The 15,226-nt window shown below is 38.9% G+C and overlaps 1 protein-coding gene across 1 annotated transcript in view; it reads right to left on the bottom strand.

Moving 5' to 3' along the window:
• Positions 1–15,226, bottom strand: part of ADAMTS2 (ADAM metallopeptidase with thrombospondin type 1 motif 2) — a 283,066-nt gene that overhangs the window by 46,739 nt on the left and 221,101 nt on the right. Inside the window, exons 6-10 of the mRNA XM_083353569.1 lie at positions 14,930–15,086; positions 11,797–11,902; positions 9,055–9,198; positions 7,423–7,555; positions 5,624–5,737 (exon numbers count right to left, since the gene is read on the bottom strand). Coding sequence (XP_083209695.1) covers positions 5,624–5,737; positions 7,423–7,555; positions 9,055–9,198; positions 11,797–11,902; positions 14,930–15,086 — 654 coding nt within the window. The remainder of the gene's footprint in view (positions 1–5,623; positions 5,738–7,422; positions 7,556–9,054; positions 9,199–11,796; positions 11,903–14,929; positions 15,087–15,226) is intronic.

The raw sequence follows: 15,226 nt of genomic DNA, 5'->3' as shown, positions 1-15,226 counted from the left end.
TCTTTGTAAGAGAAAAGATAACGTGGGATAATGTTATCCTGGAGACTGTTGTGATTGAGAGATAGTAGGAAGCCTAATACATGCATTAGGGCTAATAGCAGCAAAATGTTTAAATATTTACTAACAGGCTGATGATTTACTATGTAAGTTTAAGGGTAGGAATAAAGTTTATTCTTATGTCTTAAATATAAATAGAGGTTAAAAAGACATCAAAAAAGTAAATATGTAAAAGATAGGGTGAATTCAATTATGATAGGAAAAAGGACAGACTCTCCCACTCTTAGTGGCTTGCTGTTCTTGGAACCAACATGCCAAACTAATAAATGAGAAGGAAAGCAAAGAAAAGAATGATGAATAATGTAGGAAGGATTAAGTGGGGAGTCGGATGAATATAGGGGCTTGGTTTACCTCTAGAGGGCAAACAAAGTTGACTTGAATATAAGTTGAAATAAAATAACTTTTATTTTCTAAAAAGTAGTCTGATCTTTTCCCTCAGCCTAATCTGACTGAGTTAGGGAATGAATGAAGCTCATCCATCAACACATAGTTCCAAAGTACAGGTTGTTGTTGTTAGCTGCGAAGTCGTGTCCGACCCATCGCGACCCTATGGACAACATTCCTCCAGGCCTTCCTGTCCTCTACCATCTTCTGGAGTCCATTTAAGCTCACGCCTACTGCTTCAGTGACTCCATCCAGCCACCTCATTCTCTGTCGTCCCCTTCTTCTATTGCCCTCGATCTTCCCCAGCATTAGGCTCTTCTCCAGGGAGTCCTTCCTTCTCATTAGGTGGCCAAAGTACTTGAGTTTTAGCTTCAGGATCTGGCCTTCTAAAGAGCAGTCAGGATTGATCTCCTCTAGGACTGACCGGTTTGATCGCCTTGCAGTCCAAGGGACTCGCAGGAGTCTTCTCCAGCACCACAGTTCAAAGGCCTCAATTCTTTGGCGCTCAGCCTTTCTTATGGTCCAACTTTCACTACCATACATTGCAACTGGAAAGACCATAGCCTTGACTATACGCACTTTTGTTGACAGGGTGATGTCTCTGCTTTTTAGTGTGCTGTTTAGATTTGCCATGGCTTTCCTCCCCAGGAGCAAGCGTCTTTTAATTTCTTGGCTACAGTCCCCATCTGCAGTGATCTTGGAGCCCAGGAAAATAAAATCTGTCACTACCTCCATTTCTTCCCCATCTATTTGCCAGGAATTGAGAGGGCCAGATGCCATGATCTTGGTTTTCTTAATGTTAAGTTTCAACCCAAGTTTTGCACTCTCCTTCTTCACCTGCAACAAGAGGCTCTTTAGTTCTTCTTCACTTTCTGCCATTAGAGTGGTATCATCTGCGTATCTTAGGTTGTTGATATTTCTTCCGGCAATCTTAATTCCAACTTTTGATTCATCTGCCTTTCTCATGATGTGATCTGCATATAAGTTAAATAGGCAGGGCGACAGTATACAGCCTTGCCGGACTCCTTTCCCAATTTTGAACCAATCAGTGGTTCCGTGTCCAGTTCTCACTGTTGCTTCTTGACCTGCATATAGGTTTCTCAAGAGCCCAATAAGATGGTCTGGTACTCCCATCTCTTTAAGAACTTGCCACAGTTTGTTATGATCCACACAATCAAAGGCTTTAGCATAGTCAATGAAGCAGAAGTAGATGTTTTTCTGGAACTCCCTAGCTTTCTCCATGATCCAGCGTATGTTGGCAATTTAATCTCTAGTTCCTCTGCCTCTTCGAAATCCTGCCTGCACTTCTGGTAGTTCTCGATCCACATACTGCTGAAGTCTAGCTTGTAGGATTTTAAGCATGACTTTACTAGCATGAGAAATGAGTGCAATGGTGCGATAGTTTGAACATTCTTTGGCACTGCCTTTCTTAGGAATTGGAATGTAAACTGATCTTTTCCAATCCTGTGGCCACTGTTGAGTTTTCCAAATTTGCTGGCAAATTGAGTGTAGCACTTTTACTGCATTGTCTTTTAAGATTTTGAATAGCTCAGCTGGAATACTGTCACCTCCACTAGCTTTGTTGTTGCTCAGCTTTTCTAAGGCCCACTTCACTTCACATTCTAGGATGTCTGGCTCGAGGTCAGTGACCACCTCATTGTGATTATCAGGGACGTTAAGCTCATTCTTGTATAGTTCTTCTGTGTAATTTTGCCACCTCTTCTTAATCTCTTCTGCCTCTGTTAGGTCCCTGCCATTTTGGTCCTTTATCATGCCCATTTTTGCATTAAACGTTCCCTTCATTTCTCCAATTTTCTTGAAAAGATCTCTGGTCCTCCCTATTCTATTGTTTTCTTCTATTTCTTTGCACTGTTCATTTAAGAAGGCATTCTTATCTCTTCTAGCTATTCTCTGGAATTCTGCATTCAATTGGGTGTATCTTTCTTTTTCTCCCTTGCCTTTCGCTTCCCTCCTTTCCTCAGCTATTTGCAAAGCTTCCTCAGACAGCCATTTTGCTTTCTTGCATTTCTTTTTCTTTGGGATGGTTTTGGTTGCTACCTGTTGTACAATGTCACGAACCTCTGTCCATAGTTCTTCAGGCACTCTGTCTATCAGATCTAATTCCTTAAATCTATTTGTCACCTCTACTGTATATTCAACAGGGATATGATTTAATTCATACCTGACTGGCCTAGTGCTTTTCCCTACTTTCTTCAGTTTAAGCCTAAACTTTGCAAGGAGAAGCTCATGGTCTGAGCCACAGTCAGCTCCTGGTCTTGTTTTTACTGACTGTATAGAGCTTCTCCATCTTTGGCTGCAGAGCATATAGTCAATCTGATTTCTGTGTTGACCATCTGGTGATGTCCATGTGTAGAGCCGTCTCTTGGGTTGTTGGAAAAGAGTGTTTGCTATGACCATCGTATTTTCTTGACAGAATTCTATCAGCCTGTGCCCTGCTTCATTTTGCACTCCAAGGCCAAACTTGCCTGTTATTCCAGTTATCTTTTGGCTTCCTACTTTAGCATTCCAATCCCCCATGATGATAAGAACATCATTTTTTGGTGTTAGTTCTATAAGGTGCTGTAGTGCTTCATAGAACTGGTCAATTTCATCCTCTTCAGCACTGGTGGTTGGGGCATAGACTTGGACTACTGTGATATTGAATGGTTTGCCTTGGATTCGAACTGAGATCATTCTGTCATTTTGAGGATTGTATCCCAGTATTGCTTTTCCTACTCTTTTATTGACTATGAAGGCTACTCCATTTCTTCTGAAGGATTCTTGCCCACAGTAGTATACCTGATGGTCATCTGAATTAAATTCACCCATTCCTGTCCATTTTAGTTCGCTGATACCTAAGATGTCAATGTTCAGTCTTGTCATCTCTTGTTTGACCACGTCCAGTTTTCCTTGATTCATGGATCTTACATTCCAGGTTCCTATGGAGAAAAAATCTTTACAGCATCGGACTTTCCTTTCACCACCAGACACATCCACAGCTGAGCGTCCTTTCGGCTTTGGCCCAGTCGCTTCATTCTTTCTGGCGCTACTAGTACTAGCCCTCTGCTCTTCCCCAGTAGCATATGGGACACCTTCTGACCTGAGGGGCTCATCTTCCAGCTTCATATCATTTTGCCTTTTGGTACTGTCCATAGGGTTTTCATGGCAAAGATACTGGAGTGGGTTGCCATTTCCTTCTCCAGTGGATCACGTTTTGTCAGAACTCTCTGCTATGACCTGTCCGTCTTGGGTGGCCCTGCATGGCATAGCTCATAGCTTCATTGAATTACGCAAGCCCCTTCGCCACGACAAGGCAGTAATCCATGAAGGGGAAAGTACAGGTACTTAGCACCAAATGAACAGTACAATTTGCAAGAGAAGCTCATCCTTCCATCTTGAAGAGGCCTTCCTTCTCTCTTTTCCCCTCTTCTCTTTCCCATCCATCCATTTATTCAGCTAATAACATCATTAAAATTGCATACACTAAGGCATGTAAGAAACTACATACGTGAAAAGTTAAAAAGCCCTTGAAGATGAGATTGGTGATCTTATACTGATAATTTAAAGTTGTTCCTGTATATTTTACTCTTCAGCATGTTCATAGTTTCTTCTTTAGCATATTTTTGAAAATGGACATAATATTGTTATCTGAAATAACAATTTTGTACTGTACAATAGCAATAAATACATTTCCCCTCAAAAAGAAGGGCTGCATTGCTATTTTTGCTTTTATTACCCTCATTACTTCTATTTATTTCTTCTTCTTGAGGATCTTAATAAACCATGAGACTCTTTTATTAAGCTGCATGAGTGCTAATGGGTATATTGTGGAAAAATGAGAATAAAGCTTTGCTATAGAATTCAGAATTATTCAGAATACTCTTGTTAAATTGTTTAATAAAAGGGCTATTTTAGAACCAACACAATAGGATCATCATTTCCATTTCTGCTGACTCCCCCTTTCCCCAGTAGAACCCCAAATTTGCTTCAGAGCTGAAGACCCTCAGATTTCCAGATTTCATCCTTGCTTTACCGGCAGGCAGTTCAACTGATAGGAATTTGGATGAAAGCAAAATCAGATAAGATCTACCCATTCAGTCTTTGCTGAAAGTGAAACCTCAGGAGTATAATGGCATTGTGAGAAAGAACTTGGGAAAGGGGTTGAAGACATGCTGTCTAGTGAATAGCCCCCACCAGACAGTGAGTGAGGCAAGAGACTCAGAAGGGACCGACTTTAGTTTTTTGGGCTGTAAAGAAGACGGCGGGAAAACTGAACTTTCAGACTTGCAAAATCTGTGTAACTTTACAATAAAGCAGAATTACCTTATCTGGTCCTGTTTCCTGTCTATTCTACCTGGCAAGGCTAGCAGGAGGGTGATTTCAGGTCTAGCAACAGATTCTTCAAAGCCTGTATGCAACCTGGAGTATGCAGCCTTAGTTGCAAACTGGGGAAATGATCAAGTACCGTTTCTTTAATTCCTTGGGTTTAATGCACTAATAATGAGGAAAGGCTATTCATAAAAACAAAATGGCTGATAAAGTTGAATGGAATTTTTGATATTTTATGCATAAGCAAAACATAGCAAATAGGATTTTATGCATCTCTAAAGTGGGGGATGGGGCTTGATTTTTGTCCACTATATACAGAGTTGGTAAACTAAGGTCAAATACTTAAAAAAAATGGTCTTCCAATTTTTCTGGGAGTTCATAACATTCATTTTAAATAGTTAAACTCCGAATTGCCTGCACTCCATATTTTTGGTTATTGTCATGTTTACTCAGATATACATGGAGCAGTGGTTAGAATGCAGTATTGCAGGCTAGTTGTGCTGACTGCCAATTGCCAACAGTTTGGTAGTTCGATTCTCACTGGCTCAAGGCTGACTCAGCCTTCCATCTTTCCGAGGTCAGTAAAATGAGAACCCAGATTATTGGGACAATATACTGACTTTGTAAATTGCTTAGAGTGGGCTGTAAAGCATTGTGAAGCGGTATATAAGTCTAAGTGCTATTGCTATTGCTCTACATTATTAAGCAAATATTTTAAAACTCTTGTGTCCTTTTTACTCCCTGGTCTCTTAACTCTTTCTGATGGAAATAGCTTCCCATTAAACCTGAAGAGGATATTAAACTTTCTTTCTCTCTTCTTTTTCTACCTGAGACATAAGGCAAAGATTCTTACCTTTCCAGGAGCACACATAGTTCCATCCAATGGAGGTCCTTTCTTTGTTTTGCAGAAGTAAGGGTTATCAGGATGACTGCACCACAGCTGTTTGCAGGGATCAAAGGTGCGGAACTAGAAAAATATATTTATATTACTAATTGCTTCTTCAAAGCTTGCAAGCAATTAAATTTCTGTTGGCAATTAGAATACATTACTGGAGACTACCCTGGAATATATAGGACAGTTAGAACTGAACAGAGAAAAAGGTGGATGCTGGAAGGAATGTAGATCTACAAGTATCCCGATAGCAATTCCCACTTTGCTATTGTTTTAGTTGGACCCTCCCAACTAATTATACTTTAGTTGGACTTTCTATGAATTTTGTTTCTTTCCATTTATCAGTTTGTTTTATGAGTTTTGTAAATGCATTATCTACTTTGAGAGGACTAAACAGTCTAGAAAATGTTTCTTATCTACCTACATATCTATCTACTTATCACCCTTATCTGGACAGGAAGACACTGATGGCTTTGAAGAAACAGAATATTTTACTGCAAACTACAGGCTTAAACCAGACATGACTGTTATATTAGCATTATAAATATCTAGAGCATCCAAAAAAGAAGATGATCAAATGGAACAAAGATTACTTATCACAACAGGAATTTTTGCTCAGACCGTTGAAAATCCATGATCACATTTTCTCAACAGAAGACATTATAGTCTCTCTCTCTCTCTCTCTCTCTCTCTCTCTCTCTCTCTCTCTCTCTCTCTCTCTCTCTCTCTCTCTCTCTCTCTCTCTGTGTGTGTGTGTGTGTGTGTGTGTGTGTGTGTGTACACACACACACATGCCATATGTTTTGCAGAGATTGCTCTTCATCTGGATGCTATCATTCCCTGAAAATCAAATTAATTCCATGCCAGAATTGGGAAAGGTTGTCTTCCTGATTGGGGACATTTGGTTTGGGGACAAGAAGCCCTGTTTCAATTATTTCAATACCACAGAGAGCCTCAAAAAACCCCTGAGCCAGAAGAAAATACTATATCTAGTAAAAGATTTTGATGGCCAGCTTTGGCTTAGACAATTTTCCCATGGAAAACCTTCTTGCTTTGCTGTTAATAACTTTTCAGACTCTGAAGGATCTTTCTTTTTAGTAGTAATTTTAGTTTACTGTTTTTATTCAGTTCTGACTATTGTTTAAAAAATGTTTTAAATTTATGACACTTTTTGCATTGCAGCTTTCATATTGTTTTAAATGGGGGGGTTGTCTTTAATTATCCAATTATCACTTTGTAAATTTCTCAGGATTTGGGGGAAAGAAGGCTGGGCATAGATAAATCAAGTGTTTCTGCTTTTGGAAATGCTGATGGTACATGTATGGATGTACCACGGATGTAATTAACAGCTACATTCACAAAATAACCATGATAGTACATGCATCTAATTTCCTCCTTCATAAGTACTCCATTGAGTACATGCATCTAATTCCCTCCTTCATAACACAGAGAAGAGAAACCCTTATGCAACCAATCCCTGAAACTCTGGGAATTAATTGGAATAAAAGTCTCTTTTTTCCATAAACCTTCTGTTTCCAAAACACTCTAATAAAATTATAGCATTATAAATTGTTAGCATTCCAGTTTTTTGAAAACAGGATGTTTACACAACTTTCCGAGTCACCTCATAGATTGCCAATAAGCTTTGCTTTGTGCCCATCAGCCATTTTGTCCATCTTCTGATGCTCCCTTTTAAAGTTATTTGGGGATGCTTTCAAAGGCCCTGGATAAGGGCCACCATAGTTCGATTAAATACTCACAGCTGTGCACATCATGTAGCCCAAACCAAAATCAAAGCGGCACTGCTCATTCATGGAGTAGTGGAGTCCCGGCAGCTGAGGGAGGGAAGGCCAGTCATGGGCAAAGGGATCATCACGCAAACAATCGTAGGAACTGCAATGGACACAAATCACTGTCACAAAAATGGATGTGGGAGGTTTTAAGCTTTGTGAGTTTCAGTCCACAATTGTTCCCAGCATAATCAAGGACATGCTTTCCAAGAAATGAGTTCAGAAAGCACACTTCCTACTTAAATATATCAAATCCAGCATTCACTCTAGTAAATTAGCATCTGAAACAAGAGATGCTATTATGTTCACCATTATGACCCTTAGTTGCATGGAAATTCTCTCTCTATAATAAATACCTTGGGAGAGTCATCTGGAAAGGAGAAGAATAATTTTAAAAAGAAGTTGCTATAAATAGAGATGAAAATATTTCCATATGCATAATAACTGATTTATTGGTTGTTGTTAGATTCATCTCTTTGGTGCAAAATGACTGACATTTAATGGAGCAGTTTCATTTAAATAAAAATGATTGCTATACTAATATCATTATGTCTGTAATTGTTCTTCAGTTTTATGGTGTGATTCTCGTTTCTTCTTCTTTTGTACATATTGCTAACGGAAAGGGTAATATAAGAGCGAAAAAAATTAAACATAGTGACAAAAGCTTGGTAAATGGAGCATATTTGATGCAACAGAAAGCTCTAATTATATTTTCACTTCAAAAATTATGCTAACATGTGTTATTAACCAAGAGTTTAGTAGCAAGGACCAATCAGCTTATCTAACAATATCAATTGCCTGAATCTTGGGGAAATAAGTTCAAAAGTGATTCCTTAAAGTCACAGAAACAGAGAAGGCAATTATAAGAATCCCAATTACCAGGGTATATCCCTATTTCATCTTTGAAGGAAGGCACCGTGCTGTCAGAGAGGCAACTTTTATTCATCAATGACCCTTTTCTTTGCCAATGTTCTTTTAAAAACATAAACCCCCAAACACAGTTTTGTTATTTAATAAATATAACAAAAGGGACTGGAAGGATTTTACAAACATGTATTTATTCCTATGTGTTTTAACTAATAAAAAACAAATAGAATAAAAAATGATTTAAAAAAAAACAGAACTGAAGCTTATTATGAAAAAATAAAAGGTGTAACTGCTTACAAGGTAGCCTTAGTACAGAAGTCCCCAACCTTTTGGGCACCAAGGACCGGTTCCGTGGAGAAAGGTTTTTCACGGACCAGAGAGAGTGCATGGTTTTGTGTGCTGCCTGCATCCCACGGATGGGGCTTTGCTTGTTTGTGTGGACTGGTTGCTGGCATACCACGGATTGGGACCGCTCCATGGACCAGGGGTCGGGGACCCCAGCCTTAGTACATCCTTACAAAGCAATCCAATGAATAATTATTTAGAAGCAAATCTTACTTCATTCAGAGCAAGTAAATGAGTCCAGGATAACAAGTTTCATTAATTTTTACTTAACTTTTTTTACCCTAAAATGGTCCCCTTCCCTTTTTCTAGAAGGAGAATTTTCTGATTCAGCATCAGGCTTTCTAGCTTATGAAATGTTTGCAACTGATCCTCCTCCATCATTGTACTCACTGCAGGTATCGGTTCAGTTCCTGTTGGCTGCAGCGAGACCAATGGAAGCGATGGAACGCGGCCTGGACCAGCGGTGCCATTATACTTCCCATCCGCACTTCATCCCCACATCGGTTCCCTTGGCCATCATGTTCCATGCCTAATCTAGAAGATGAGACAGAACAAAGGGGAGTGCTTTAAATGAATAAAAGCAGCTGTTTATTCCTCTTGCAATGCATTTATTCATAGTTAGTCTGTCCTTCCCAAACTTGAACCACCCACTCACCCCCCTGACTACTGTAACCACCATGGCTTCTGCTGTGAAGTCTTGTGAAGTCTGTACATGAGGACACTGGTGAAAAGTGGCTTAATTTACTTTGAGGTCAAAGGTGGGAGTTGCCACTGGTCTGCCATCTTGAATATTAGCTTCAATGGAATTATCATGTCCTGGCTTCTGAAGCAGTAAGGATAGTTGAAGTTGTCCTTATTAAGATGCCTTCTAGTGCCCCACTTATCCTAACTACTATCACCCAATCTACTCCACTACTGTATTTGTAAAATATTGCAGTGTTAGTCTCTTCTCTTGCTTGTTGGGTAGCCTTAAAAATGCTCTGTTGGTCAGCTGGTTAAGACTGTAAGGGTAGCCCATCAGTGCTCTTATTATGCATCCCATAATCAGAGTGTGATTGCTTCAGCTGATAGTCATTCATGTATGGTGTGGAGGGGGCACTGCCTCATTTGACCAAGAACTTTATCTAATAATGTACCAACACTGCCTATTTTATTCCTTGTTGAGGAGCATGCCCTAAGACTTTAATGTGAATTCTAATGGCAACTTCTTAGGATAAATTCTTGCTGACACCTGTGGCAACACAGGAAAATGACATTTCCCTTTTGAACTTGTTCTGCTTACTTCATTTTTCAGACATAAATAATTAGAAATGCCAGAAGAGGACAAATCATGTACAGGTACAATCTTAAGAATCCTAATAAATCAGGATTTTTAAAAGGACAGGAAACAATCAGTGCATAATATAAAAAAAAACAACATCTATCCACTGTTGAGAGAAATATATTCTGGGAGTTTCCCTGCTTTTGAAGGTTTTTCATCCAGGAAACAAAAAAGCAAATCCTAAAGTACAATAAAATCCTGCCTGAGAACTTCAGGTTCAAATTCTCAAGAACGGTGAGGATAAACGCTGGGCAAGTTAAGCAGTTTGGTAAGCTGTGACCACAAGTTCTTTCCATATCAAGCAAACAAAAAATACAAATGTTGCAAAATATACGATCCACCAGAGTGGGTCAATTCCTTATGGCTTAGTGTTTAACAACCCCTCCCCCCTTTTTTGCATAGAGCATAAAGGTTTAAGAAACCCTGGCACTTCACCACACATTGGGGTTAATCTTATGAATACAAGTGCAGGCCTGTTCTAAAGATCACTTTCTGACCATCTCTGTCTACCCTTTAGATGAGGAGGGCACCAGTGTTTGGGGGAAGATGCTTGGCAGCCTTACTAGTATCCTACCAGGCAGTCTACTTTCCTCCACCTGATTATCTTTAAACAAGGGGGGGGGAAATAGGGTGAGTCAGTGGCTCTCCTTTCTTCCCTCATTACTAGAAGAGAATTTCTGCAGCAAGAGTCAGTTTGTGGAGGCTTCCATCTCTATTTAGATCAATGTTTTTCAAATTTGACAACTCTTAACTCTTCTGGGAGTTGAAGTCCGCACATCACAATTTGTCAAGTTTGAAAACACTGATTTAGATCCCGTTTTTTCCAGATTTTTTTTAAAAAATATAGCTTGGGAGCCTTCACAGGGAGAGAGTAGGCCCTGCTGCAAACCTTCATCTTCCCAAACAGAAAGCAAATGTCAGGAACATGATGGAAGGGGCGGACTCGTTCCCGTCTTTCCTCTCTTGTGCACTGGTGACTCTGTCTCTTTCCGAGAAAGAGAAAAAAAAATTGCAACACATTTGTTCCAACAATGCAGGGATTATCTCCACTCACTTCCTTTCTCAATAATAAAATATTTTATGATGCCACTGTCGGCTAGAGAGGAATTCAAAACATGAAAAAGTCTGCAAAGGCTGGAGAGTTGAGCATCACCAAGGGAGCCCTATCATCATCTTATCCATTTGGCTGGGCAAAGTTACTGAACTTCAGAGCGCAAATAATTTGCATCTAGATAAGAACCTATTCCTCTGAATATTAAATCTGATTTCATAGACCTCTCCCTACCTCGGATATACTCAGAAGTAAGAAGAAGAGGAATCTAGAGTTCTAAGCCCTATTCCAAACGCAGGCTGTACTCCCAGGGATAATGGCCACAATCGGATTAGAGGTTATTTAAAAACCACTTTAGTAAAAACTGTAATGTTATTAAATAATGAAGAAGAAATGAAGGAAAATAGCAGATTATAAAATATAATTTTATAACACAGTGAGGGCAGGAGTTATGGACTCTTTAATACTGGGGGTTTTCAAACAAGGGAGAGACGGTCACCTGTTACAGATAATTTAGTGAATTCCTGCACTGAGCAGGGGTTGGCCTTGATGACATTGAAGTTGCATTCCAAGTCATATATTCTAAGATTCTGTGAACCTTTTTTTTCCTTCCTGAAGACAACTCCTTGTATAAATGAAATAAACTAATCTGCAACTTTTGCTTGTAAGTTCTGACTGTCTCCACTGAAATGACTGAAATCATGTTCCACCAATCATATAACACGCAGGATCATGACAACTATATGGAAGCACTACTTACACATGTCCAGTTTCATGGGCTACAACAAATGCAGAGGAGAAGCCATCTTCATGATTAAGTGTACAGCTTCGAACTGGATGACACATGCCAGTAACTGGAGCATAGCCTATTAAGGAGCAGATAAGACTCTAATGAAGAAAAGAAAATTAAGCTCAAATAACTATTTAAGAGCAGTAGTCTCCAGTGATCTTGCCACAGAAGTCTTACCTAAATAAAAAGAAAAGCAAAAGAGAAAATGAAATTCATTACAGTGAATGGATGCTGTGCTCTGAAATGGAGAAAAAAACAACGCAGAAAGCTATACTTTTTAGAATATGAATAGATCAGATGAGCTTTTTATGAAAAATCTTTACCAAAGATATGTTTTAGAGAAAGTTTATGTAAAACAATTTTACAGGAATATGGTAAAGCAACAAATAGTTTAGGAAGAAATGTGTACAGTTGAACTATAATAGGAAATAAGATGCAATGGCTATAAAATGAGTGTGTACAAAACTGAACCTAATCAGAAATTAGGAACGTGCATCAGATTTTCCCAAATCAAAACTCTTTGGGAGAAGTTCACTGCTGAAGTGAATCACGACCCTATTCAGAATAAACAGAATAGAATGTTGTAACAGTGATACAGAATGTCATAAAAAGTACCTTTTAAAAAAGCTTCACCATCCTAATATGGAAAATGCCAAGACATGTACAAAAAACAGAGTTTAGTGACTAATATTTTTACCTACAGGGAAGACTTCTTTGGCTTTGGAATACTCTGTTCTCTGATCTCTTTAGTTCCTGCTTATCTGAGCAGGAATAATACTGAAGAATATCGATGGTCTGAAGGAATCTCTGTGGCTAGAAAATCTTCCTAATCTGTTGTCCTTCCAACTAATCCACATTCTTCCAAAAAAAATTTATCCACTGAATAATAATCCAGTTCTTCACCTAAAGATATGCATCTGTACTAAATTACTCATTACTACAATCCCAATTTTTTCTTCAGCAGTTACTTTATTACTATTATTATCATGATGACTGTTAATTTGCTTCCAACTCCAGCACTGTTCAGCAACTGGACAATATACCTTGCATTGTCCAAACAATCATCGTTATGTAAATCAGAAGAATGAAGCAAATTCCTTATTCTCAGGAATAAAATAAAATGTGTAGATGCTGCAGGCCTTTATGAGAATAGACTGATCTAATCATCCTTAAGGGACGTGGTGGCTCAGTGTGTTAGGACGCTGAGCTTGTCGATCAGAAGGTCGGCAGTTTGGCGGGTCAAATCCTGAGTGCCGCGTAACAGTGAGTGCCTGTTACTCGTCCCAGCTTCTGCCAACCTAGCAGTTCAAAAGCACGTAAAAATGCAAGTAGAAAAATAGGGACCACCACGGTGGGAAGGTAACAGCGTTCCGTGCGCCTTTGGCGTCTAGTCATGCCGGCCACATGACCATGGAGACGTCCTCAGACAAGCGCTGGCTCTTCGGCTTTGAAACGGAGATGAGCACCGTCCCCTAGAGTCGGAAACGGCTAGCACGCATGTGCGGGGGAACCTTTACCTTTACCTTTTAATCATCCTTATGCAACTAAGTTACAAAATCACTCCCAAGAAAACAAAAAAAATTGTGGGTGAAATTAAATCTGAAGACTTTACAGTACTAAGTGAGTGCAACATGCAGTCAGGGAAATGCACACAATTTTGAACACAGCTTAGGTAACTGAAACAACAACAATAAAGAAAAGACAACATCCACATTTATTGGTGACTGGAAACCCTTATAGATTTTTTTTTTTGCATAAAAAGGAAAAGAAACGAACTTGTGATTCGATAGCTTATATAAAGAAGAAAGTTTTAACTTTAGAGAATGAGGTTACAATATAATTGTATTTATACAGTAGCTTCTGTGAAGAATCAGAAGCCTCTTCTTTATGCCTTTTTTAATATCTTGCTTTTTCCCCTATTTTTTTTCCTTTGTTCTTACTGCGCTTTTAGTTTTTCCTATTATTTCTTTTTCATTCTTTCTGTTCAAATTTAGCTTCCAGTTGTTGTTCTTATTATTGTTCTGAAATCCTTTCGTACAAATTAAGTATTTAAAAAAGATAACTGAAATTGAAACAGCAGGTTGTCCAGCACTTAATTATGAATGAATTCCCTGCTAACTCTTAACCAACTGAGCCGACCATGAACTTAGCTGGAGAATAAAGGACTGAATGGTAGTTTTCAGTCATGGTGCTTTCTTTCCTTTTTGTTTTTATATTCCTTGAGAAATATGTGGGCATCATAGCACTGCTAAAAAAAAATCTTGTAAATGAAATATGTTCTGTTCAGAAATATACTTCAAGACATTACTATGCTTTCCAACTAAAACATTTAAGATCTGTGTGTCCCAAAGTAGTTGCACTGCACTTGGCAAGGCTGTTAACTTGCAAGATTACTTTGGCTTTGTTAAGAAGAAAAATGTTAAGAAATCCCTGAACATTGAAGAATAAATCTGAAACAACTTGACACAGGCCAATTACAGAGAAACAGATATGGGTTGAATATTCCTTCTAAGCTGGTGGGAGGGACACTTATTATCCTGCCTTCAAGTACTGTCTGAGCTGATAGATTAGTTAGTGGGCCTTCATAGAGTATTCACATAAGACACCCTTCTCCAGCTTGTCATCTTTTGGATGCAGAAGTCAACTCCAACAATTCTGCACTCAGCATGCTTTTTGCAAAAACTTGAGAAGGTGCCCATGTTAAGATGGGTGATGTAGGCAAACTATTCCTTATCTGTTTAAATTATCTTCTCCCTGAACATGAAACATAGGAAAGTGAGACCATTTAAAAGAAAAGATTGTGTTGGTGGCAGCCAATAGTATTTTAGCCTTCAAAGGTTTTAGCTGCTGGTGTGGAGAAGGGCAGACCGTAGTCTGTCTCAGAGAGTCCTTGCATGGCCCTTTGGCTGAATGGTGGGGAGGACTCAGCACAGCAACTCCAGGGCCTCAGTGGGAGAATAATGGAGGCCTGCATAGGTTCTATAGAATGTCAATTGCCCATCTGTGCTCAATAGCAAAGTATTAATAATTGAGATTTGTTTTTCACTGAATGGCCTGGTTAACAGTACAAGTTAGATGGGGTGATTGATAGCAGAGAGCTCACCTTGCATTCCAGAAGGTCCAAAGTCCTGCCTTGTGAGAAAAATTGCATGGTCATGATATTCTGCATGTCCAGTATCAGGTTTTTGTTGTAGGTAGGCCCAACGACACACATTCTCTAAACTTTGAGATGGATTGCCAATCTCAATTAAACTCATGGACTAGAGAAAAGAAAAGAAAAGAAAAGAAAAGAAAAGAAAAGAAAAGAAAAGAAAAGAAAAGAAAAGAAAAGAAAAGAAAAGAAGTTATATTGATTTTAACTAACTTCTTCAGTAAAGCACAGATGATTCAAATTTGTTCC

This window comes from Vipera ursinii, assembly GCF_947247035.1.
Source record: "Vipera ursinii genome assembly, chromosome: 2".
Lineage (NCBI taxonomy): Eukaryota > Metazoa > Chordata > Lepidosauria > Squamata > Viperidae > Vipera > Vipera ursinii.
Note: the sequence above shows the minus strand (reverse complement) of the source record. Positions and strands in the feature narration are given on the sequence as shown.